Raw genomic sequence first — 25,230 nt, 5'->3', positions numbered from 1 at the left:
AAAGAAGTTCAAGTTCAACATATTTCCAAAACTATAGTGAAGTTGCCAGAAGGAGTGCCACAGTTTAGGGGCTGCAACAGAGAATCCCCTACTCCTAGACCACCACCACCCCCAAAATATATATGAGGGCAGTGGAACAACCAAGAGAGCCCTCTCAGCTGACACCTGAGGGTGTCTGAAGGGAAGAAAGCGATCTTCCAGATATTTGGGGCCTAAGTGAGTTAAGGCTTTAGACACTAGCATGCACAGGCACCAGTGGGACCCCTCCATGTTTTTTTGAGGGGGCTCGGCCCCCTCAGTATTCAGAGGACATTTGACTTTGCTCCCTGGCTCCCTGTGATGTCACAAACGCGAGTTATCTTGAGAAGATGGAGCCCCTACCAATGTGAGTCCCTTTAATTGGGCCCAGAAACTAATTGGTAGCCAATGCAGCTGTTTTAAGCAGGGTTTATGTGAGTTATTTCCTAGGAAGTGGGCGGGAGATCAAAATTGTACATCTCCACGTCTTCTCTGGTTGATCTGTTGCTTCTACAAACACAGATTGTAACAGGACTCCAGCAGAGGGAGCTAAAGAGGACTTTCTTCCAGGAACTGGAGATTGAAACAAACTGCCAGGAGTCCACTAATTCCCAGCCAGCTTGCACTTCCTGTTGTTTCTTTTAGTGCTACCTATCCGTAGACAAATCAAAACTCAGAGAGGATTTTCTTGGCTCCAGCTATGCACTTTGGAGCCGCTTCAAAAGTTTCTCCTTCATAAGTGATTGTATTTTAAAATGTGCAAGTCTAACCTACACAGTTTGTGCAGGACATGCAGAACCATTGATGTGTGCTTATTTATTCTTTCATAGGCTACCACATTGTTCGCTGCAGCATTTACTTTCTAGTGTGTGCAACCCTCCATCCATTTTAGCTTGGGCTAAGGAGAGGTTGCTTACATCGCAACAATATGCTTGACATATGTCACTGTATTTGCAAGTGAGCTAGGCACACAATAGACCTGACCAGAGGCGGATTTAGGGGAGTGTGACTGGTACTGGGTGCAGAGACTTGGGGGTGCCACAGGGGACATCAAAACTATGATTTAGAACAGAGCACGAGAGGGCATGCCAAATTTTGGCGTCACACAGGGCACCGCTGAAATTTGAGACCCCAAGGTCTGCCACTGACCTGACGAGTGTCGAATTAAGCAGGGGCCAAATAGTTTTAAATGGGACGTTTAGAGCTGAACTCAATTTACCCAGCACACTAGTGGAAGCCAGTGCAAGGGCTCCCACTATGACAATGGGGCTTCCCACTTTTCCTCCCTCTCTCGCCACCCAAATCCACTCCAGAGGGTTGGGAACAGCACACAGGGGAGGAGAGGGGACGGTTGGGAGCAACACATAGATGGAGAGTGGCTGGGCTGATGGGAGTTGTAGTCTGGAGAGCACCAGGTTGGCCAAGACTGGCTTAAAGCAGATGTTTTGTGGCAGGATCATAACTGCCAAGAGAGCCAGTGTGGTGTAATGCCTATAGTGCTGGACTAGGGCAGGCGAGGTTAGCTTTCTATTCCTCTCATTGTGCAGGTCACATGCCTGTGTTATGCATTCCAGCAAAAATTGTTGGATTAACGGGAGCAGATGTTTGCTGTATTCTGTTTCCGTTTGCTTTTCTTCTTCAGACTTCTCTCAGTGAGAGGAGACATGTTTTCCTTTTGTTCTGCCTTACGCTTAATAAAGTAGCTTTTAGTACACAACCTCAGCCTGGCTCCGCCTGTGTTTTATCTCTGCTGGACTCTGAATATGTGCTCAGTGTCTCCAAGACATGAGTCGTAATAAATCGTCGGGAAAGAGCTGTCGGAATTCCCTAGAGCTGAATGCTGAACGCTGATGGGAGAGACGGGCTGGATTTGTTCCTGCATTATGCCTGGGGATCGTTCTTGCCCCCAGCAGACATGACATGGGATTCAAAACTCAACTCAGTCGGGAGGCTTACTGAGTAAGCTTTGGACCTTTCACTTTCTCACAGGGTTGTTGTCAGTATGAAATGGGGGGTGGGGAGTGAAGGACCACATATGTCACTCTGAGATGAAGGGTGGAGTATAAATATGGTACTTTATTGCTAGCACTGAGGTCACAGAAAGTTGCCTTGTCCTTGCACACAGCATTGGTTCCTATGGCTCAGTTTTGACTAACTTGTGGTGCTCCAGACCCTAAAACTCCCGTCAGTACCACCCAGCATGGCCAGTGTCCAATGGCCAGGGATGATGGAAGTTGTGGCTTGGCAGCATCTGTGGTGTTTGTGTGCCACATTGACTAACCCTGTTCTACATGGACTGGCAGCAGTTTTCCAGGCTTTTGGAATTTCCAAAACCCTACCTAGAGATCCAGCACTCCTGTCTAGATTTAAGCTGCTTCAACTCCACTGAAATCAATTGGTGTTTAGACAGTCCAGCTTATATATTTATTATTACACTAGCTGACCCTGCCATGCGTTGCTGTGGCTCATCCGTGTGATTCCCCCCACCCTGTGCCAATCCATGATGTATCCCGCCCCTCCCCCCAGCTTATTCCTGTGATTCCCCCCCACCCTGTCCCGACCCATGACATATCACATCCCCTCTTACCCCCATCCCTGGGTCATCCCTGTGACTGGTCCCACCGTGTCCTGACCTATCCTGTCCCCTCCTCCTCCCAACCCCCACCCAGGCGAGTCAGTACCTCCCATTCAGCCTAGCTCATAGCTGTCAAGTTCTCCCTTTTTAAAGGGAAATTCCCTTATGCTGAATAAGCTACCTTGTGAGAAAAAGGAAAACATGACAGCTGTGCTAGTCTATAAAGGCTTCGGCCTAGTATGTACAGTAAATGGAAGCTGAGGTGCTGTTGAGAGGGAAGGTTTTATAGGTGTAGTACCAGTGTAGCCGCCGCTAGAGGGTGCTGGTTTGCAACCTGGTTCTTTTCCCAGCATGCATTTTCGTCTGAGTGGTGTTTTGAAACATGGGTTTCTTGGGGTTTTACCTGGCACAGGTGTGCCATCTGTCTCAGCAAACTTTCGTATAACCTTCAGACATTCACATGTGATGTTGTGTCAAAATTTCACCTCAATCGGTCAAGCGGTTTTGTTGAACATTGGAGATGAAGGAACATACCCAGTTTACATTTTTATATATATAGATTTATATCACACCTTTTTCTCCAAGGAGATAAAGGTGGCACACATTGTTCTTCCCCTCACCATTTTATCTTCACAACATTTACTGTGAAGTAAATTAGGCTGAGAGACAGTGCCTGGCCTGAAGTTGTCGATACAGCTTCATCAGTGGGAATTTGAACCTGGGTTTCCTTGGTCCTAGCCCATTATTCTGACTACCATGCCACAACTGGCTCTTCACACTCAACTGTGCATTTTCCTTGGAAATGAGGATGCCGAGAGGAATCCAGAACCGGACTTTGCAACAGGTCAGGTCAGTTCCCTTCCGAGGCACATTCGTAACAGAGTAAGATTGCAGCACAAAACCCACAGTAATGTTTGCAGCAATCACTTTTAAGTTGCATGGAATAAACTTGGTCTGTGTGGCAGGAGTATTTGACACGGAGCATTTGTAGGTTTTGGCTGGAATCTGAAGCAGCAGCAGATGGCGTAACCACAGGAACTTATAGAGCAGGTTTTCCTCATCGACACATCAGATAGTCAGAACACCATATTGGATCTGGTTGCTGAGATAGTAAGTGCTTGAGTAATCTCAGAGCAGACAAAGGCAAAATGTAATAAGTGGTGCAGGAATTAACTGGAATGTTGTCTGTAGCATTTGAACTGAAACAGAAAATTCAAATCAATTAGATGGTGGCCTGATTGGTGGGGCCAATGTGTGTCCATTCCTGTGTGCACACATAAAAGGATACTGGAGCTTAGGATGTCAGTGACTGCCTGCCTAGTGAGCCCCATTGGCAGAACTTGGGGTCTCAAATTTCAGCAGCACCACTGAAATTTGGTGCCCCTGCCTCTCTTCTTCTATTCAAAAACATAGTAACTGTGGCACCTCCAAGGCTCTGCGCCCAGTGTGACCAAACGGTTGCGCTCCCCTAAATCTGCCTCTGGTGGAGAAGAGAGGAAGAGATGGCAATGCAGCCATATTTTTAAAAAATATCCCCCCCCATAAGCTTGCACAAACTTTCATCATGTGGGAGATGAATTTACCAAGACTACAGCTATGAATTGCTTGCCACAATCCATTTCCTAATCAAATTTCGGTTCCTTGTAAGGAGTCATCCACAAATCACTTTGGAACCGAACAATTAAATATATTGTAAGAAGTTATTCCAAATGTTTACTTTCAACTGCTGAGGTGATTCCTGCCCCAAAGAATATCACAAGGAGTGGGATGAAATATTTTGAGTTCCCTGTATTAAAATAGGAATGTGTTATTCTCTGTTTTAAAGTTTAGTTTCAAATTTAACATGCTTAAGCATTTGTTTGTTTGTTTGTTTCATAAAAATCTCATAACAAGAGCTCACTGGAAAGCTCGCAAAGCAAGGAAACAAATCTTAAAATATAATATAAAAGCTGCCATCAAATGATTAAAACAAAGCACTTAGTCATAATACATTTGCTGGACATTTTTTACTTGATGTAGTCATTTTGATTTAATCAGTATGACGTGTTTTTGCAGCAGATGTCATCAAGCTGGTGCCACCGCAGGGCATATCTAGGCAATGAGTGTAAACTACTTTCACGGTCACGTCTTTCTCGTCAAGGAATCCTGGGAGTTGTAGTCCCCGGTAAATGCTGAAAATCTGGGTGCTGCTGTTTAAGGGCTGCATACATGCACATCCTACCTAAACCAGCTTCTTAAACCAGCTAACCAACCTCCTAACTGTGAGTCTGTCTTAAAACCTTTACCTGGTTGAGGCCACGTTAAAACTAGCCAGATGGCACCCTATTTGGACTTTTGCCTACGTAGGGATGGCAGGAAGGAAGCCCAGCTGTGAGCAGGAGAGCAATTAATAATTAGTCGCAGGGCATCCTTTCCTACATCTCTCTGAGGATCAGTGTTTACGGGAGCAAGAGATGATTGGATTGAAACTGGCAGCCTTATTGTGTTAAGTGAGATGACGTTAGCGGCTGCTCAACCAAAAATGAAAAAAGAATGAAAATGAAATCAGCTCTTTACGAGAGGGGCAAAACCATGGATCGCTGTTCTATCCCTTGTAAAATAATCCTTCACACACTTATCTTGCAGACAAGAACATGAATGAGGCAGGAGGATTCTAGCCAAGGCAAGAGAGCACAGCTATAGTGCCCTTTTGCTGGAAGTCGCTTGCCACTGTTTTGTGCTGGTGCATTCGCTCCTACTGCTGTACAACTGTGCAATTTCTCCCAGCTTTTTTTTAAGGGTCTAATCCTACGTTTCCCTGTTTGAGGAACTGGCATGGTTGCGACCATGCTACATGACTGTGTTTTTTAAATCGCTTCTCAGTTGTAAACCAAACAAATGCTTAACATACAAATGCAACAAAATGTAGCTTGGTGAATTAATGGAGAAGAAAGCCAAGACCCTTTAGCAATTAATACTAGGAGACACAAGTCTCTCCATAGTCCCCTGTGGGCCTGGGTTGGTCGCCTTGTTTGATCGTCCCTGTGTTTACAGGAGATGAATGGTTATCCAGGAGACTAAAAGTGGAATGGATTTGTCTTTCCTTTGGTTAGTCAGGTTTTCTGCCAGTGTGACATTCCAAACACATGGCGGCTATGACATTTTGGACAAACCAATAATGCAAGGTCAAGAATGATCCGGGTCAATGATCCAGGTCAATGTTAATATACTGGCAATGGTTCATGAGCAAAGCCTTAAATAAAAGAATGAAAATACCAGCATCCCTTCCATTCCATGCATTCCTTCCTCCTGCCTTTGTCTTTATCCTTGGAGAAATGTTATCAGTAGTATTTGGAATCAAAATTGTGGCAAAGGGTGTCTGCTTGGATGTGCACCATTATTTTGGAGATTTCATACATCACTCTGAATGAATGCTGCAAGTACCAGTTGAATAAATCAATCAGGTAAGGACCTGAGGTTTTAAAGTGGTGTGTCAAAGGTAAAGAAAATGTGACAGTGAAAGTACTTCAAACATGAGCTGGTAACAGCCTTGAAAAGGACATTGTGAGCTGATTATTTGATAGCATTAGCTATATTGAGCCTCAGGACAACGAAGCTTTAGCTAGTGTTAGCCTACTATCTTGTATATGTGTCACACTAAACAATATTTTACCTTTCCCACATGCAGACCTCAAGAAGGACTCTGTAGTGGCACATGGAGAGAATGGTGTTTTGAAATACCTATTTTTGTATGTTGTCTGAAACCAAATCAGAGTGAAAACATTCCTTCCTGACCTCCCTTGCCCAGGAGCCTTATGTTGAGAAAAAAGTTTTTTTTGGGGGGGGGGGTCGGAGGTATCTTGTAACTTGCTTTCACTAACAGAGCCACAAAACAGGATGCAATGGTTTAAAAAGGTAATCTGGTGAGGGCGTTGGTCTCCTTAAAGCTTTTGCCCTCCTGAGATGCTGTTTTTGAGCTGAAGAGTTCTTTTTTAAAAAAGGACTTTTTATTTGTCTATAGGCACAGCACACACAAGACTTTAGGCGTATGCATGTTATCTATCTTTAGAAACCTGTTTGTCTTTTCAGTACGGTAGTATGCATTGAAATAGGAATGCTAATTCTACCCCCTCCCTGATAAACTGTTTAAAATATTATCTTTATTGTTATTGTAATGAAAGTGAGATTTTGTTAGTGTCCTTAATTGAATTGTAAAGGCTAATGCCTGAATTGCTTAAGAAGTAGTTAAACGAAGTTTAAAGCTCTTAATCCTAAGCATGCTAAGAAGATGCTGCTCTTTCACCTCAGGTGTGATGCTTTTTAGGGGGAAAGAGGACACAAGGTGGCTGGGAGACACTTTTGAAGACCAAGTGAAAGAAAGGTCTCTTGAACCTTCACTTTAACCCTCTGATTCAGCTCAACTTTACCTACTAAATTTTCAAGGAATGATTTTAAAAATCCTGCAGAAGAAATCAGAAAGGCATGCTAACCACACAGAGAGGCTTTTAGATAATAATTAAAGCCACGCAAGGCACATGACCTGCTCTGTAGCATACTAAACTTGCTGATTAATCAAGCCCTGCTTCTTAACACCATCATAAAATTGGTCATGGAAGTCCAATAAGATGAGGTTAGCATGCTCCTTCATCTCTCTTTGTAGCTTATGACAGATTCATGATATTGTGTTAACATGTTATGGTTTATTTATATACCTTAAAGCCCCCCCCAAGCAGCGAAGAACATATCTAATTAAAAAGATATATACAATAAATGTACCATGAAATGTAGAAGGTCCATGTTTGTTAAAGCACACCTTTCTCTGAACCCGCTTGCCCGATCGGCCTCAAATTTGGCCACAATGTCACATGCGGCTGTGGGAGTGTTTCCATGCACTTACACTGGACAGATGACACACCTAGGGCAGGTAAAAACCTGGATTTCTGTTTAAAAAAATTGCGCCCTCCAGTGGACATGAAACAAACATGGGACAAAAATACTCCCACAATCCCGCCCACTCCCCATCGACCCCCACCACCCCGGGAGCCAGCCCGCCCCGGAGACCATGCCCACCTCAAGAACACGCCGTTCCCCATCCCGGACCTTCCAGGGAGCAGGCCGTTCGCCCGCCCCAGAAATTGCTCCACCGCCAGGGAACAGACCGACCTGAGAGCAGGCCGCGCCGGGACCCCACACCGACAGGAGAGCCACCCCCCCCCCACAACGACCACACAGAACCGAGCAGATGGGACCTACCTTGAAAATGGCACAGTAGGAGAAGGGGGAAGGGCAGGGAAACATGCCTTCGGTCGGGGGACGACGACGACGACTTAGTTTCACTTTCCCTTCTTCTCAGTTTCACTGACTCACCCACGGAAGGCAATGCATGGCAGGGCCAGCTAGTATTATAATATGATGTCATGTCCTGGCTAGATGCAAAGGAGTGGTGGGAGGCACCAGCTGGGGAATCCCCCAAGGAAACCCCCAGTGGAAAAAGGCTCAGAGCCAGGGGGTTGGTGGTGGGACGACAATGAGTGGTCGGGGGGGGGGGAGGAGAGGGAGCAGACTGGGAGGAGGGAGGAGGGAGGAAGGTGCAGTCGGAAGCTGAAGAGGCAACAGGGTTTAGTGAGCAGGAAGAGGCTGTGGCAGAGAGCGGATCAGACTCAGACGCAGGAGAGGAGATTGTAAAATCCCTGCTGATACTGAGCTAGATGGACCAATGGTCTGACTCGGTGTAGGGCAGCTTCCTATGTCCCTATGCTATCAGATCTTTGTAAATGAGTCTGGCAAAGATGTAGAATTATTGATCAACTCCTTCCTTTAAACTGTTGCTGAAAAGCTGCAAAATGGTCTCTGTTACAGCAAGAATACAAATTCTACTTACTATTGCTATCTTGGTGGCTTTAACTGATTTACTTTTATGTAGTGAAGAAGGAACATTTTTCAAGAAAATTTTCTAATCACTTCACTAAATAACAGATTGCCTGCAGGCAAAAATGCCACATTTTCAAACACCCATGATCTTAACTTCCAGCAGTGACAATCTCTGCAGCAAGTGTGATATTGAATAAACACATCATTTCCTTCTTCTTGATAACTGCCTGTGAATAAACTCTTATTTCAAACCCACATACTGTATATTTTAAATTAAACATGAATTAAAAGATACATTTTTCATTCTGTGAATCGGCCTGAAATCTTGTGATGAAGAGTGGAAGAGGAAGAGGAAGAAGAAGAACAACAACAAAAGCTAGGCAAAACTCAGCTGATCACATACAGAATAATCCGAATTGTTTACAGTAAACGTGTGGAATGATGTATGCTGTAGTAAATAAAACAAGTGAGCAAATACAAAGCCAGCAGAATCTTCACAGAGGAAAGGATGGTGGATGTACATTAATACAACTCACCGCCCACACACATTCTGAGCCCATTCCAAGTAATTAAACCTACTTATTTGCTTTATTGTGGGGGATAACCTTTGGCCCTCCAGATGTTGTAGAACTACTAGTACCATAATCCCAGAGTATCGGGCAGCAGCTGAAGGATGCTCAGGAGTCAACCATTTCTGCAGGCCTACAGCTTAGTCATGACTGGGTTTTAATCCTAGCCAGTTTTCTCTTGAAGTTCATCTTCAGGCAGTACGGTGTGGTATTTAGGGTAGTGGAATAGGATTAGGGAAAATGAGCTTCAAATTCCTACTCAGCCAAGAATCACCCTGGGTGATTAAGGAAGAGACATGTAACTCCTCCTTTTCCATGTCCCTGGATGCTGAAGCTGAAACAGCACTGCTTCACTTCTCATCCCCTTCTCCCCTCTCTGGGAAAACGTTCCAAGATTTTAATGCTTTTCCAGTAAAACCCCATTTCTGGATAAACTCCCATCTTCTCCCTGTTGCTCCCCAATAACCTTACATGGAAACTCCACTACCTTGTCTAAAGTTACTCATGCTGTGCTTCTCTATATTTGGAAAATGCTGCAGTGGTTATTGTTTTGTTATTGTTATGGTATTTGTGCTTTTATCTTGTATTTTTATCTTGTGATTCGCCCTGAAATTTTTGGATGAAGGGCAGTATATAAATTTAATAATATTATTAATAATAACAGCGTTGTGTCACTTGGACTCCTTCTGGTAACAAGCAGCTAACAAATCTAATAAATAATCGTCATACAGAGACATGTCCTAAACAAGCATGATAACACAGATGTGTGCCTAACGAACAAAAATGTGAGCTTTAAAATTAGTGTCCTCTTACATATGTGTTAATTACTGTGTAGACAGATAAAATCAGGAAAGGCGTTTTCTTGAGGTGGTGTGATGATGCCTAATTATTGCCACATTCTGAACATCTAAGTTGCATATTGCCTGGAGAGGAAGTTGAAATAAGAAAAATAGTACGAGGCTCACTTCTACATAAATTTTGCTGATTTTTAGAATGTGATGATGTTCACCTGTTCTTGGGTTAAACTGGGGTCAGTTTAATAGGTAGCTAATGTATCAAGCTGGCATGGTATAATGGTTTTGTAGTGTTCAGACCTGAACTGGGGAGACTCTGAGTTCAAATTCCCACTGGGAACCAAACTGAATGATCTTGAATCAGTCCCACTCTCATCCTAACCCAGGGATTGAGGTTGAATCCTGACAAGACAGAAGTACTGTTTTGGGGGGACAGGAGGCGGGCAGGTGTGGAGGACTCACTGATCCTGAATGGGGTAACTGTGCCCCTGAAGGACCAGGTGCGCAGCCTGGGAGTCATTTTGGACTCGCAGCTTTCCATGGAAGCACAAGTCAATTATGTGCCCAGGGCAGCTGTTTACCAGCTCCATCTGGTACGCAGACTGAGACTCTATCTGCCCGCAGACTGTCTCACCAGAGTGGTGTATGCTCTAGTTATCTCTCGCTTGGACTACCTCAATGTGCTCTATGTGGGACTACCTTTAAAGGTGACCCGGAAACTACAATTACAGTCATACCTCAGGTTGCGAACGCTGCGGGTTACGCGTTTTTGAGTTGCAGACACGGATTGGTACCTCCATGATATAACAATCCGGAACGGGTTACTTCCGAGTTTCGGCGCTTGCGCATGTGCAGAAACACAAAATGACGTCACCGCATGCGCAGAAGTGCCGAATCGCGTCATGCATGTGCGCAGACATGGTGCTGTGGGTTGCAAACGTGCCTCCCGCATGGATCACGTTCGCATCCTGAGGTATGACTGTAATCTAGAATGCAGCAGCTAGACAGGTGACTGGGAGTGGCCGCCGAGACAAAATAACACCGGTCTTGAAAGACCTACATTGACTCCCAGTACGTTTCTGGACACAATTCAAAGTGTTGGTGCTGACCTTTAAAGCCCTAAACGGCCTTGGCCCAGTATACCTGAAGGAGCGTCTTCATCCCCATTTTTCTGCCCGGACACTGAGGTGCAGCTCTGAGGGCCTTCTGGCAGTTCCCTTGCTGTGAGAAGCCAAATTACAGGGAACCAGGCAGAGGGCTTTCTCGGTAGTGGCACCCGCCCTGTGGAACGCCCTCCCACTAGATGTCAAAGAAAAAAAAAAACTACCAAACTTTTAGAAAACATCTGAAGGCAGCCCTGTTTAGGGAAGCTTTTAATATTTGACGGACTATTGTATTTTAATATTTTGTTGGAAGCCGCCCAGAGTGGCTGGGGAAAACCAGCCATATGGGCGGGGTATAAATAATAAATTATTATTAGTTGTTGTTGTTTAGTCGTGTCCGACTCTTCGTGACCCCATGGACCAGAGCACGCCAGGCACTATTATCTCACAGTTGTGTTGTGAATAAGGATGGGAGGAATGTATTTATGCTGCCATGAACACACTGGTGGAAGCATCCTATTTAAATGTAATACGTTGTCACTGCTCATATTAAAATCTATCCAAATGAATATATCACATCACTCCAAGAACAATTAACACAGTACATAAGAATAGTATTGAGAGCAGATAAATTGAAATGAGGGAAGTTATATTACTATCAAAAGAGGTTTGATTCTGCTGTGTTATATCATGGAGGTACCAATCCCTACTGCATGGCACTTCACTTTCCAAAGATTACATTACCCATCAACATCTAGCTGATTTTCTTTCTTTCTCTTAGCCACAGTTGAAACAAATTCTAGTTTATTCAAGTTTTAAGAAATATTGGAATTTTCAAAATGAAAAGTGTCTTTGAATTGTATAGGCTTTCAGAAGTTTCTGAAATTTCTGCGAATTTTGGTAGGTTTCTAAAAAAAGATGAACTCTTATACAACCTGCTTACTTGAAGTAAACACTGGGGTGAATCTTTATGTGATGAGCAATAATTCCTCTTCAAGATTCTTGGGGGGAATGCCATCTGCCCCCAGTGCCAGGTAAGCCTTGGGGACCTTATACACTTGTAGATCCTTAAGGTGAGAGAAGCACTACAGGTGCCTTTAGGATAAAAATTGTGGTTGCATTGGTCTCCAGAAAATATGATTTTCCCTAAACTTTTGTGGCTTACACCCACAATTCTTATCAAATAGATTTCATATAAATTCTGTCAGATTATTTCCACTGCCACAAAGAGCTGCAGCATAGGATATCTCCTGCCCTGACCCGTATCACACAATTGCACGAAAGTCAACAGGACTATGGTTGCAGTATTGGACACTGTTACTTGGGAGTAAGTCCCATTGAGCTCAATGGGGCTTACTACAAAATAGACAGGTGCACGACTGCACTGTACGTCTCCGTATGTTTCTTTACAAAGTGCCCTTTCACTTAAGACGCAGCCCTCACAGTATGATTTGGCAGTAGCTATGGCAACAACTCTCTGGAACAGCCAATCAGATTAGGCATACCGGAATATGAATATGGGCCATGCGTATAATTTTTTTATGCACACCCTTTTAAAGAATTTAATTTCTAATGAGTAGTTCAAGTGTGTAATTGAGCATAGGAAGCACTGAAACCTGATGTTCCTGTTTCATATCAAAACGCTTCTGATAAAACACACATGCACACCCCTAGTTACAGGGATGGATCTAGAGAAAAAAAGACCACCACTCCCTGCCCTTATTTATTATTTATCTCTTACAGTTAGCTTCCGGCCTCAGGGGCACATCCAGTACAATCTCTACTTTGCCAAAGCTGAGCTGCAGGGAATATGAAAATGTCTCCTAAACTGTAGATCATTCAGAGGCTGGTTTAAATAAATGTAGCATAACAATAATTACTGATATAAACATGATTGCACAGCAGTTTCAGAAGTGCACTGTTCATATCCATGCCTGAAACAATGAGCTGCTGTTCTATTAAACAGAACGCCTTAACCCCTTCTTCCTCTAAATTCAGATAATTTTTCTGACTTGAGAAACAAAAAGTATTATGTACCTGAGCATCTTGTGCTAAACCAACACAGGGCATTGGTACCTATATAATTCTATGCTCACTAGTAATTGTGTCTAATGCAAGAGGTGCAGATTCCGTTTTATTTCTGTTCTGCAGGTCTTCAACCCTGAGTCATATATATTGATCTGTGGTATTGCATTTCAGAAGCCCGAAGACACAAAAGTAATTTGAGGTAGCTGTTTTATTTGCGTAAAACTGATGCTTTTCAAGCCTAGAGCAGCGGGCAAGGTACATGGCAGAATCTCAAATGAAGCTGAAATGTGGACAGAAACATTTCTCACGTTGCTAATTCTTGGCCAAAGGGGGAAATACATGTGACAGGTTGAAGAAATCCATTATTTTGTCATGTTGAGGAGTAGGACAAGGATTTCTCTTCAAAGTTAAATATGACACGGTGAAAATGCCCCAAGGAAAAAAAGTAGGTTTGGAAAATGTGATTAAGAATTAGTGATATGCTCAGTTTTATACTGCTGTGCCTGGTGGAATTGCTGAGGTTCCAGGCCTAAGCATGGGAGAAGACAAATGGCTTGGAGGTCTGTTTCCAGGAGCCCCCAACATAGGCAAAGTTGAAGCTAAATGGCAGGTCATGCTTGAGGATTATTTATTATTATTTATTAAATTTGTATACCACCCTGTACCCAGTAGATCTCTGAGGATGTTTATGCAAACTTTTCCCCTTGTATCTATATGCGAGAACATACCGGTAGTGTAAGATTTGCTGGAGCCAACATGCCTCGCCCACGAGGGGGTTGGAAGGTGGCAACATGAGAACGGTCCTTTCTGCAGTGCCACCCTGTTTGTGGAAGGGAGGTTCAGGCAGCGCCTTCAATATTCATCTTTAGGCAGGATGAATCCCTGCCTAAAGGGATCATCCCTGACTATTGGACATGCTGAGTGGGGCTGATGCGAATTGGATTCCAAAATCTGGGGGGCTTAGGGGTACACCTACACTAAGGGTTCTAATGTGGAATTTCTACTGTCTTCTATGTGAAAGGTGAATAGGAATTCACATGATGAAAAACAGGGGAATGTACCTGCTGAAGAGTGAAATGTAGCCTACAATAAATGGGCAGTGCTATATACCCTTTGAATGCACCCTTAGTCACATAACTATGGATATATGTTTGCAAGGTCAGTCTATAGTGGGGTTTTTTGGTATGCGTGGTATTCCTCACTATGCAATCAAATGCATATTCAAATTGTGCTTTTTTCATTGTGTGCTAAACCGCTTAGTTTTATCTTTGTGTTAGCAGAAGAGAGGGACACACACACGAAAAGCATTTGTATGGGCAGCAGGTAAAATTATGATAAAATGTGCCTGTAATATTTTGCTCTAACATGAAAAACGCAGCTTGAAGCTCTCCCAAGCAAATGGCTGGAGGCCATAAAGTGAGTGCGATGGGAATTGCAGTGAGTGACAAGAATCTCACAAGATAGCTGGGAAGATGAAAAGCAGAAAGGTTGCAAAACTAGGAAGGGTTAAATGCATGCCAAATAGTGTGGCTGCATTATGTAAAAAATAAAAAAGTGCAATAAACAAAACTATTGTGCAATAACACGCATGCAGCAGATGTAACGGTTTTCCTAGCAGTTCTCCCCAACAGTGTTTTCCAGATAACAGCATCTTATTTATTTATTCACGCAACAATACATACATAGCATGGTAGTGGGATTGCTAAACTAAAGTTCAGCAGTTTATTTCTAAGCAAAGCAATGCTGGATTCAATCCTAGCAGAAACTATCAAAGGCCGCCCTGCGCCCAATCCCAGTTGGTAGCAGATTCTGCTTATCAGTCAGTACTGAAGGCACTCTGTGCATGCCCAGGGGTGCTGTCTCCTCCATTGCCGTATCTCAGCAAATGGGTTTTCTGGGCTGAACCCCGTTAATAGGGACAAACTCCACTTGGCACAGGAGTATGTCTTTCCATACACATACACACGTGTGTGTTCTTTCACACACACACACACACACACAGCCCCGCACCGTCACTCTTGCACACCCCTTAAGGAGGAGACACCCCCTGAAAGGAAACGCAGCCAGCCCCCGCCCGCACCTCCCACACACCTGCCGCGCACCTTTCCGCCGCGCGGGCCAGGCGGGGCGAGAGCCGCTGGTCAGGTGGCTCCGACTGCCTGCCTGGCTGACGTGGACGCCAACAGGAACACGCCCTATATGAGGCGCGGGCGGGTGCGCCGAGTGCGGCGGAGCGAGGAGCTAGGCGCCTGCAAGGGTGGAGGAGGTCGGACGGGGCGGGCGGCGACGAGGAGCCGGCTGCTCTGCTGCTGCTGCTGCGCGTCCCCTCGGCGTTTCCCCTCCTCCTCCTCCCCGCTTGCTCCCTCTTGGCACGCCCCGAAGAGGAAAAAGCGCCCGCGCGAGAGAGCGTCCTGAGGGCGATGGCTGCCGAAATGGACCCCAACAGCGAGCAAGGTAAGGGAAGCGGGAAAGCAAGGGGGCGCTTCCTCCCTCGCGGGGGGCGGGGGCGGGCATTGTTCGGGCCTCGCTCCGGCCGGCTTTCTTTCCGCCCGCCCCCTTCCTGTTCAGCTGCCCCCCCCCCCGCCTTGCTAGCAGTTTTTGCGCTTTTCGCGCGCGGGCTCCCCTTCTCCGTTCGGGAGGCGCGGCGCCTAACTCCGGGTGGGCGTGGGAGAGAGACGAGCAACTGCTCTTGGCCCTCGCTGTGGGTGCAAAAAAGAAAGGGGGTGTAAAAGTGCCCGTTGTTTGCGGGGTGGGTGTGTCGGTCGGGTTGGGGTTCCCCCGCCAACCCGCCCCCCTCTTAGCTCCGCTGGAGGCCTCTCTCCCCGCGGGTCGGCTCCGCCCTTCGCTCTCCTGCCTTGCAGCACGAGCCCGAAGAGGGTCTCTCGTGGAAAAGAGGAGCGAAGAAGGCGGCATCTCTCTTCGCGCCATGCAGCCCCTCTGGACCTTTCCGCCGGGGGGGGCGGGGGGGTCCGAAGGACTCTGCTTCTGTTGTGCGGCCACCCCGTGCTTATCTGGCACGCTTCCTTCGGAGGCTGCTGCTTCTTCCCCCTCCTCCTGCTTGTTGCATCCGGAGGCGGGAACTGGCTTGGAGATTTCTATGGCCCCGTGAATGCAGCTGTCTAGCAGAGTCTTCCTGTTGGTGCAAGATGGGCTAGGATCTCTGGAGTGGCTGGAGGCGTCGTCGTCGTCAGTGTGGCTCTTGGCTATAGAAGCGCGTCTGAAGGGCGCAGGAAGAGAGAGGCCAGAAGTGGGGACGACGACGACGACCTGTGGCTTTCCATATGTTGTTGGGTCACCACCACTCTAGCACCCCTTGATGTTGGTCTTGTTGGCTGGGGCTGATGGGAGTTGTGGGGCACGCCAGATGTTGTTGGCCTGCCTATCTGGACAGCTTGGTTAGAGCGTGGAGCTGATAACACCCAAGGTTGCAGGTTCGATCCCCATAAGCGACAGCTGCATATTATTGCATTGCAAGGGGTTGGAGTAGATGGTCCTTAGGGTCACTTCTAATTCTTATGCTTCTATGAGATCCCATCAGCCCCAACCAGCATGTCCAATTGGTCGGGCATAGTGTAGCCTCAACTGGAGGGCCACAAGCCCACTGCCACTGATCTAGGAACAGAGGTACGTTCCTTCCAGGAGGCTGCTAGATACTGAAATGGCAACTTGGAAGACTTGTACCTAACCCTGTGTGGGCTGAAAGGGGGTCTCCTTTCTAGGCTTGAGTTGGGTGGTTTGAAAGGGTCTGAGGCAAATGGTGTGGCGACAAAGCAAAATGTTTAAGAGGAGACACTAGATTCCTTGCCTCTCCCACCTGCCATTTGTCTGCTTAGTCATTTGCAAGCCCCCAACACACCCTTTCTGTTCTGCACCCAGATTAGGGTACTGAAGCCTTTAAATTTGTCTTGTGTGTATGTGGTAAAGAAGAAAAGCAGAGAGATATTTTAGAGTGTGTCCCTTTATTCATGTTCGGGCGTTACATTTATTGCACTTTTACATTTATTGCTGTTTGAGAACAGAAAGCAATGCAACACCCACCCTGAGTTTCCATTTGTCTTTTGGTTCGCTTGTGGTCTGCCTGCTTTTCAGACACCCAAGGCTGAGCTCCTTGGATCTGCTGTAACATTGGTAGCCTAGGGTGTGTGACTGAGGAAGAGACAAATGCCTGCAAAAGCCTTTTTGAAGTTTTCCACTTGCTTCAGCTGACTTGAGCAGGTGTCTGTGGGCTATGCTGAAGCACACAAAATACTCCGAGCACAGCAGGTGTCAAATGCCTATGTGTGGCCAACAGCAGCCACATATCTTCTGGTGACTTGGCTTGCCTAGGATAAAGCAAGGGATCGCTGATTTCTTCCTGTATTGCAGAGAGGCGGGTAGGGCCTCATTTTGTGTTTGTGCAGGAGAGACAAAGTTTCCTGGTTTGTTTCAGGTACTTTCTTCTGGAAGAAAGTAGTAGTCCGTCACTTTATGGCAGGCATTAGAGAGCCCCAGAGAGCAAGAAATTACCACTACAGTAGTGCCTCGCTAGACGAGTTTAATTCGTTCCACAGGTCTTTTCTTATAACGAAAAAATTCGTCTAGCGAATCCCATAGGAATGCATTGAATTTTTTTGGGAATTTTTTTTGCCCATAGGAACGCATTAATTGAATTTCAATGCATTCCTATGGGAAACCGCGATTCGCTAGACGAAAACGAATTCGTCTAGCGAGACAACCTCCGCTAGAAAAAACCTTTCGTTAAGTGAAAATTTCGTTAAGCAGGGCATTCGTTAAGCGAGGCACCACTGTACTTCAGAGTGTCTTCAAAGCTCAGCATGGGCCGTGTGTCCTACTCAGGTCCTTGGCACAGGAAACCAAATAATGGCTAACCACCAAGATCACTCAAATAGTATCCTGCAGTGAGACTGCATAACAACTCTAGTTCTAGGTCAGGCATCCCCAAACTGCGGCCCTCCAGATGTTTTGGCCTACAACTCCCATGATCCTTAGCTAACAGGACCAGTGGTTGGGGAAGATGGGAATTGTAGTCCAAAACATCTGGAGGGCCAAAGTTTGGGGATGCCTGTTCTAGGTCTTACAGGCCTCTTTCATGCTTTATATAACTTTATATATAACACTTGCAATTTCCTTTTAGATTGCCTGTTACATTTGTGTTTCTTTTCTTTTTATTTCATTTTTTTTCAAATGTAAGCTGCTTTATTTTTATAGGAAGATGGGTAGAAATGAATAATGCATTAAAATGGATCAGGGTGCAGACCTCCTAATGAAGTTGGTGGCAAAGTGCCCATTTCTAAGGAGCAGGATTGTGATACTTGGTATTTTAATGGGGCTTGCTGAGATTTTAGTTTTGTAGCCTATATGTGAAAGATATTTAGTCAGCAAAGTTGAGCAGTTGAACACCAAGGGTCACATTAAAAGCATCTAATAAGATGGACTGGTGCAGCTGAGTGGGTTGTTTATGCTCAATCCACATTAGCATGAACTAGGAGGGTGCATGGCCTGTGTAGCTGCTAGAGCAGTTACAACACCCCAGATGAAGATTATGAGGTTATTATAGGTCCAAAATGACAGCTGTTGAAAGTTATTTTGGGTGGTATAGAAAATTCCCAGAATGATGTTTTTTTTCAAATGGAACTATAAATTTTGTTCATTTACAGTCCCTCGTGATAATCACTAATGTTGCTACGTGTTTAAAATTTAGTAGGCCTTAGAGCTGGAAAGCTAAACTTGCAAAACCAGTGAGATGAGAAATTGCCTACCTGTCTCTTCCATTGTTTTCTCAGCCATTACAATGAACTCCTGAAAACTGGTCCCTAACCTTAAAAAATAAAATAAGTCAATACATTATAACAGGGGTTGGCAAAGTTTACCTCGCCTGGACCAGTTCACTCCAGTGGAGAGCCCTCCACGTGCCGGATTGCGCCTGTGTGTGAGTGCGCACACCCACGATTTCCGGCGTCTGTGCAGACGCGATTTCCAGCGCTGCGAAAATGAATCCCTGTGTTGCACTGCGCCAGTTTAGCGCAGTGCGTGGGGACTCGCTGAGTGGGTGGTTGGGGGCGGCTCGTGGGCCAGTTAAACAACCCCCATGGGCCGCTTATGGCCTTAGGTTGCCTACTCCTACATTACAGTCTGCATGAAGCAGGCCTCCCCATTTGTCCTGCCAGACCATTTTGGGCAAGCCACCTGCCAATACAATGGACCTCGAATTTATGATGTCAGATGTAAAGGAAATAAAAATCTGGCCTTGCTGAAATAGAGTTTGCAGTCACCACTGATCAGCTGATTCTTGGGTTTTACTAGGCCCCTTGCAAATCCTTTTGCCAAGGCTCCTTGTGCTATCAGGCAATTGACAGGTGGGTTACCTCTGTTTTCTTATAAAGCTTGGCTTGTGAGGGCTGGGGAAAATAATTATCTGGCCTGCTGGCCGGATCTGATTCCCTGCCCTAGCCTAAAGTGTCAGATGTAGCTCATAAGCTTTCTACATTGCCTCTTTTAGCTGTGGCGCATGACTAGGCACAGTGCACATAGACAACCCTAGGAAGGTTGTCTTTTTCACACGTTGTATAGAGATAACAGCTATGTATGACGTGGCCCTGTGTCACTAGATTATTTGGTTGTCCAAGCACAGTGCCATTTGCTTGTCCTGGAAAAAATACCTTGCGCTATAAGGTTGAGCAATTTTAGTGTAGGAAACGTAAAATCTTGCCAGTGTACTATAGTCCTGTGTACTTAAAGTAAACATGCTTAGGATTGCTCTGTATTTCTTTTGTCATATGAAATGACCACTACTGTATTCGCATAATTTCAAAAGTGGCTGATCTAACAATACATGGAAGTAAACTGTTGTCAAAAAACAGTTCCACATTTAGAGTTTCCCGTTCTTTTACTAAAAGGTCAGTAACAGTGGGGAGGCGCAGGGGAGAATTTAGATAGTGGCCATGGCACTGGGGAATGACTGCCAGATGATATTTACCATTTTCCAGGTGAAAATTGAGCTCCTTTCCCCCACAAGCTATGTGCTCAGTAAGCAAAGTAGACTGTTCTCCTACAGATGACCTTTCACCCTATGGGCAAATAGCTCTAAGGGACCACATTTAATTGGGGGAAATGGTATGTAGGAAGAAAGAGTTTAACTCCCTTCCCCAGTGCCAAGAATTCTTCTGGGCTACTGTTAGTGCTTTAAAACGCACGCACACAGAGAGAGAAAATCCTATTTGTGTATCTCTTACATCATATCTTGTTTGGCCCTCATGCGTTCAGTCACATCTGAGTTGCCAATATTATGCTTCATTTTTACTAGGAACTCTTTATTTTTCATAACATGGAAATGTGGCTACTAACAGTTCTAATGGTCAGGTCTAAAGTGCTTCAGCTGCTTATCTTCAATTTGTATTGCTGTTTCTGCCAGTTCTGCTATCAAGGGTAGGTGATCAAGTGTCGATCCAATCCGTGGATATCAGCAATGCTCCCTCATCCTTTTGATGCCGTTTCAGCGTTTCTGAAGAGTTCATGCCAGCTGAGCTATTTCTGCTGACTTCTGCAGAGCAGCTGAATCAAGTATATACAGTCTTCTGTCTGTGACTGGGATTCAGACAGAACTGACAGCAAGGAAAATAACTTGCAAAATGGCCATGTTCAAGTTATTGGGAAGATTGCATTTAGAAGGCACAAGTGTTGACCCGTCATGTATGGCAGAAAAGTTTCCATGGAAGAATATAGCAGTGGGAAAGTTTACACTTCTAGGAATTTTCCACTACCATATATTTTTGTGAAAAATATTTCATTTTTAAGAAATGCATTTTGTGATAAGCTAGTTAGTACAATGTGTGGCTGGTATTTTGTTGAATCTAAAATTGTTTAAATGCCGCGGGATTCTTTCAAATTAAAGGTGGTTTAGAAGTGAAATAAACAAATGAAGTCAAAGTTATAAGTAATTTTACTTCAGATAACTAGCACTAGGAAGCACATATATTTATGTGCCCTGGTTCTTGAGGAATGCTAAAATTAGTATGTAAACAGCTCTCAACTCCTCTTAAAATACAGTATAAACAATGCAAGGGAAACAACAAGTTGTTGAATTGTATCTTAAAATATCTACAAGTATTTCCAATTAAAATGTCTTAACTAAATATTATTTTAATTTCTTTGAATATAATAACTATACCATACTAAGTGTGCTTTATTTACAACCCCTCCCCCTCCAATAGCATGTCAGTTCCCTCTTACTTCCTTTTCTCTCTACACTAAAATGCCTGAAATGTTGTAGTCTTTCATCATAGGGAGGTTCTAGCTCCATAAATACTTGGCTTGCATTTTTGGAACTTTTTCCAGCTCTGCAATAACCTTTCTGAGGTACCATGTATTTCTAAAATGACATTCATTATGATATTGGCAGTTTTATTTTCAATCCCTTTTCTGGTGATCCCTGACCTGGAATTTACCTTTTTCACAGCTGCTGCAGGCTAGTTTGCCATGACTCCCAAGAACTGTTTCGGATACTAGCAGTTCAAACCTCATAAATATAAAGTTAGGAGTTTTCATCCCATTGTGTTGACACTTGCTGACATTGGGTCATGTTTGCCATTTTAATGTCAGAGCCCCGTTTGGAGAGAGTCTTTTGGAGCTTCGTGCAATCCTTTGTTTTAACCACCCTGAACAATTTGGCATTAGGAAACTTGTCCACTTCACTGATCACCTCTAGCTCTAGATAACTTATGGACAAGTTTTAAAAGCTCAGATTCACTGAACCATTGAGCACCTCACCTCTTACATCCCTACACAGTCAGATGGGTGGCATATAAATAATAAATTGTTGTGAGAATTGTCCTTTTGTTTTGATTCTCCGTTTTCTGCTCTTTACACATCCATACGAGGACCTGTCCTCTTATCCCAGGCATCCCCAAACTGCGGCCCTCCAGATGTTTTGGCCTACAACTCCCATGATCCCTAGCTAACAGGACCAGTGGTCGGGGAAGATGGGAATTGTAGTCCAAAACATCTGGAGGGCCAAAGTTTGGGGATGCCTGTCTTATCCCATCACTACTAAGCTTACTCATGAATCTTCTGCAAACTCCTTTCCCTCTTTTAGCAAACATTTTACTTTTTTGTAGTTGGTGATGCATAAAAAGCTCCCAGAAATACCAGTGGGAGGGATGTGTGGGTGTGTTTTTTTAAAGCTACTGCTATTTGTGACACTGGGGAGAGACTTATTCAGGGCCACAGTAGGAGTGGAATGTTTGAACATCTCTCTCCATATGCTGTGGGTCCAATCTGGATCAATGTGTAGTTAAGCTCTAGAACATGCTTGATTCTATTCATATTGTCATGTCTAGAATTAAGAGTATAATGTACAATATTATTGCCATTTGGATGGCCACCTGTCAAGGCTGCTTAAGCTGAGACTCCTGCATTGCAGGGGGTTGGACTAGATGACCCTTGGGGTCCCTTTTAACTCTACAATTCAGGGATGACTAATCTGTGACCTTCCAATATGTGTTGGGCTTCAACTCCCATCAACTTTAGCTGGTATGGCCAATATTCAGCGTAATTTCTGCCATGCTTTAGAGACATTCCGGACCTATTCAGCATGCATAAGTAATGACTCTGTGGGTGGACATGGTCATTCCTGGTGTATCCCCTCTGCTGATGAAAATTATGCAAAAGTGACAATTTTATTGTACTCTTGGCGAATGTGCTGACTCAGCTTCAGTTAGAATGAAGTGTTAAACGTTTCATAACATTGCCAGTTCTCTTTCCTAAGGTTTATTATACCGTAGTACCTTCAGACAACGTTCCAAAAATATGTTTGAAGTGGGAAGACCAGTACTAGGGGAGGCTTGCCTGTTAGCAAAGCCTCTTCAGTATTTTTTGGCATAGTGGAAGATAAGATAAACTTTATGCAGGACAAATGAGTGTTTAGACTCCGTTTGACACTTTTAATGGTTTGGAAATACGTTCCCTAACTTTGCCAATATGCATTGAGCAAGTCATCTTATGTTGGCTTGTGCAACAGCCTGGTCTAAAACTTGCCATTTTCTCTGCATCATTAGGACTTGCTATCCTCTTGCACATCAACACCCACTTGCACTGGTATTGCATTTCCCCTTAATTATGCACCATCATTTGAGGTCTACAATACCCTGCACAAGAGACAGCAGTCCATGAAAATCAGCAGCAACAAGGAACAAAGAAGAGTAAGGAAAATGTGTAGATGCAGATCAGTGCATCGGATTGTTGGACCAAAGTCTCCCTACAAATTCTCAGTGCAAGCTATGAGCTTCCTAGAGTTTTGACCCAGAATTCCTAGTTCAGGATTCCAAGCCTGTTCAAAGGGCCATGTGCTAATTTTTTGTAATGGTTGTACGAAAGGTTTTTTTGAGGGGGCACTGTCAATAGACCTTCATTATGAATTGCCTGAATCTGCACACTGATAGGAAAAGGCAACCTACCAACAGGGAATGAACAAATTATTCTCCCATTCCTAGGAATGGAGATTTTTGTTTCTGTTTGAGGCCACTGGAGTTTCATCGAACTATAAAGTTTGAGCAACTACCCACGTTTTCAAGGGAGAAACCAAACTATTGAAACTCGTTGTTTTCCTCTACTGTTGAGACAGTGTTCATTTCAGAATACAATCTGACTAGACAGTAGCTGCTTTCTAGGGCTCATGTATCTTTACATTCTCAACTGTTTTGACAAATGATTTAGCAAAATTGAGCAGAATCCCTCTGAAGAGGGGAGGATGTCTGAAAGCACTTGTAGAGATAGCAAACAAGACTTGCGGTGCCTGAGCAGCTCTAAAATACGAAATGGGCTGGCCCTGGGCTTAGTTTGTCTTACATGGCCCAAGGTGTGAGTGCACATCCACCTACTATTAATTTGAACTGCACATTTCCTTGTATGGGCCCTGGTAATCCTATTGCATTGAAGGCATAGTTTGATCTGGATATAGGTGCCAGAGCAAGCTTTACTTCCAAGTAGGGCTTCCAAGATTGATACTTTATTATAGTAAGAACTTTTGGCATTTCCCTGCATCCTAGTGAGGAAAGAGTGCTGTACTGTATTGCAGCCTTTTAAAACAAGCCCACAAGAGCTATTGATACGCAGTTTTGTGATTTTAATTTAACTGACCGCAGAGGAGGGGAAGCTCCCTTCTCCACAGCCAGCATAGAAACACAGACTGCTGACCTATTTGCAGGCAAGTATCCCAAAAGAGAGCCTTCTATTAAGCAGATTGACACTACCAGTCCACACACTGGTCAGCATAGAATTCTGTGCGCTATGGTGGCCAGGTGAGTTGTTAACCACGAGCTAAAATACAAAGCTGCCATACTGTTCTGGATGCACAAGCACCAGTGTGGAGTCATAGTCACTGTTGGATTATGACTTGGGAGACCAGGGCCCCAATCTCCACTCAGTAAAGAAGCTCACCGGGTGACCTTGGGCCAGTCACTGTCTCTCAGCCCAACTCTCACAGGGTTGTTGTGAATATAAAGTAGGGAGGAAGACAACCATGTACACTGCCTTCAACTCCTTGGAGGAAAAGGTGGAGTTGTTGTTTAGTCGTTTAGTCGTGTCCGACTCTTCGTGACTCCATGGACCAGAGCACACCAGGCACTCCTGTCTTTCACTGCCTCCTGCAATTTGGTCAGATAATAAAACAAAGTGCTTACTTTATTAGAACAGCACCTTAAAAGCACAGTAAGTAATTCTAATGTGCCTTGTGATCTAAAGTACATAGGGAAGCTAATTTAGCATCAGGGGGTCAAGTTCATGGATCAGTTGGGAATAAACTCTTAATATCTGTGATGCAATGCTATTTGCAGCTCCCAATTTCACGGTACAAGCCTTTTGACCTGGTACAGTTAATGCAATCTTGGGTTTGTCAAGACTGTTCTCGTGACAGCTTTCTTTAAGCACACTTTTTAAAAGCAGTGTTTAATGACGTAGAAATCAACCTCTTATGTCTAGCTCTAATGTCTTTGCAAAAACCTGAGGACTTTGTGGCCTCTTTCACTACTCTTGACAAAAGCCAGCCAATACCAATAATGCTATGTGTAAACTTCCTCTTGTGGCACCTGTTGCTTAATGCCTGCCCTTCAGTGCAGGTGAAAACCAGGTTTCAACTAAATGGGTTGAATTGCAACTATGTGGAGATTCCTGGGTGCTAGGTTGGCAGTGGACATCTCCATCGAGCCAGGTGACTCCTTTCAGCAAAAGATGCACATCTTGTGCTTCTGCGCTGCCCCACGGATCATGGACTGGGCATCTTAGTCCTCCATCACATCAAG

General features: G+C 44.6%; 1 protein-coding gene and 1 long non-coding RNA gene across 3 annotated transcripts in view; one reads left to right on the top strand and one right to left on the bottom strand.

Annotated features, from left to right (window-relative positions):
- Window positions 1–3,131: 3,131 nt before the first annotated feature.
- LOC148684865 (uncharacterized) lies at window positions 3,132–8,168 on the bottom strand. The gene is made up of 2 exons (XR_015951525.1): window positions 7,826–8,168; window positions 3,132–3,792 (listed from the first exon to the last, which is right to left on the bottom strand). It is a non-coding gene; the product is annotated as an uncharacterized LOC148684865 (long non-coding RNA).
- A 6,994-nt stretch (window positions 8,169–15,162) lies between these two features.
- Window positions 15,163–25,230, top strand: part of TPD52 (tumor protein D52) — a 44,868-nt gene continuing 34,800 nt past the window's right edge. For both annotated transcript variants that reach the window (XM_060277737.2, XM_060277738.2), the window contains exon 1: window positions 15,163–15,391. In XM_060277737.2, the coding sequence (XP_060133720.1) occupies window positions 15,358–15,391 (34 nt within the window). In that variant the 5' untranslated portion in view covers window positions 15,163–15,357. The remainder of the gene's footprint in view (window positions 15,392–25,230) is intronic.

The sequence above is a fragment of the Zootoca vivipara genome, chromosome 8 (assembly GCF_965207765.1).
Source record: "Zootoca vivipara chromosome 8, rZooViv2.hap1.1, whole genome shotgun sequence".
Lineage (NCBI taxonomy): Eukaryota > Metazoa > Chordata > Lepidosauria > Squamata > Lacertidae > Zootoca > Zootoca vivipara.
This window is presented reverse-complemented; position numbering and strand designations above follow the sequence as displayed.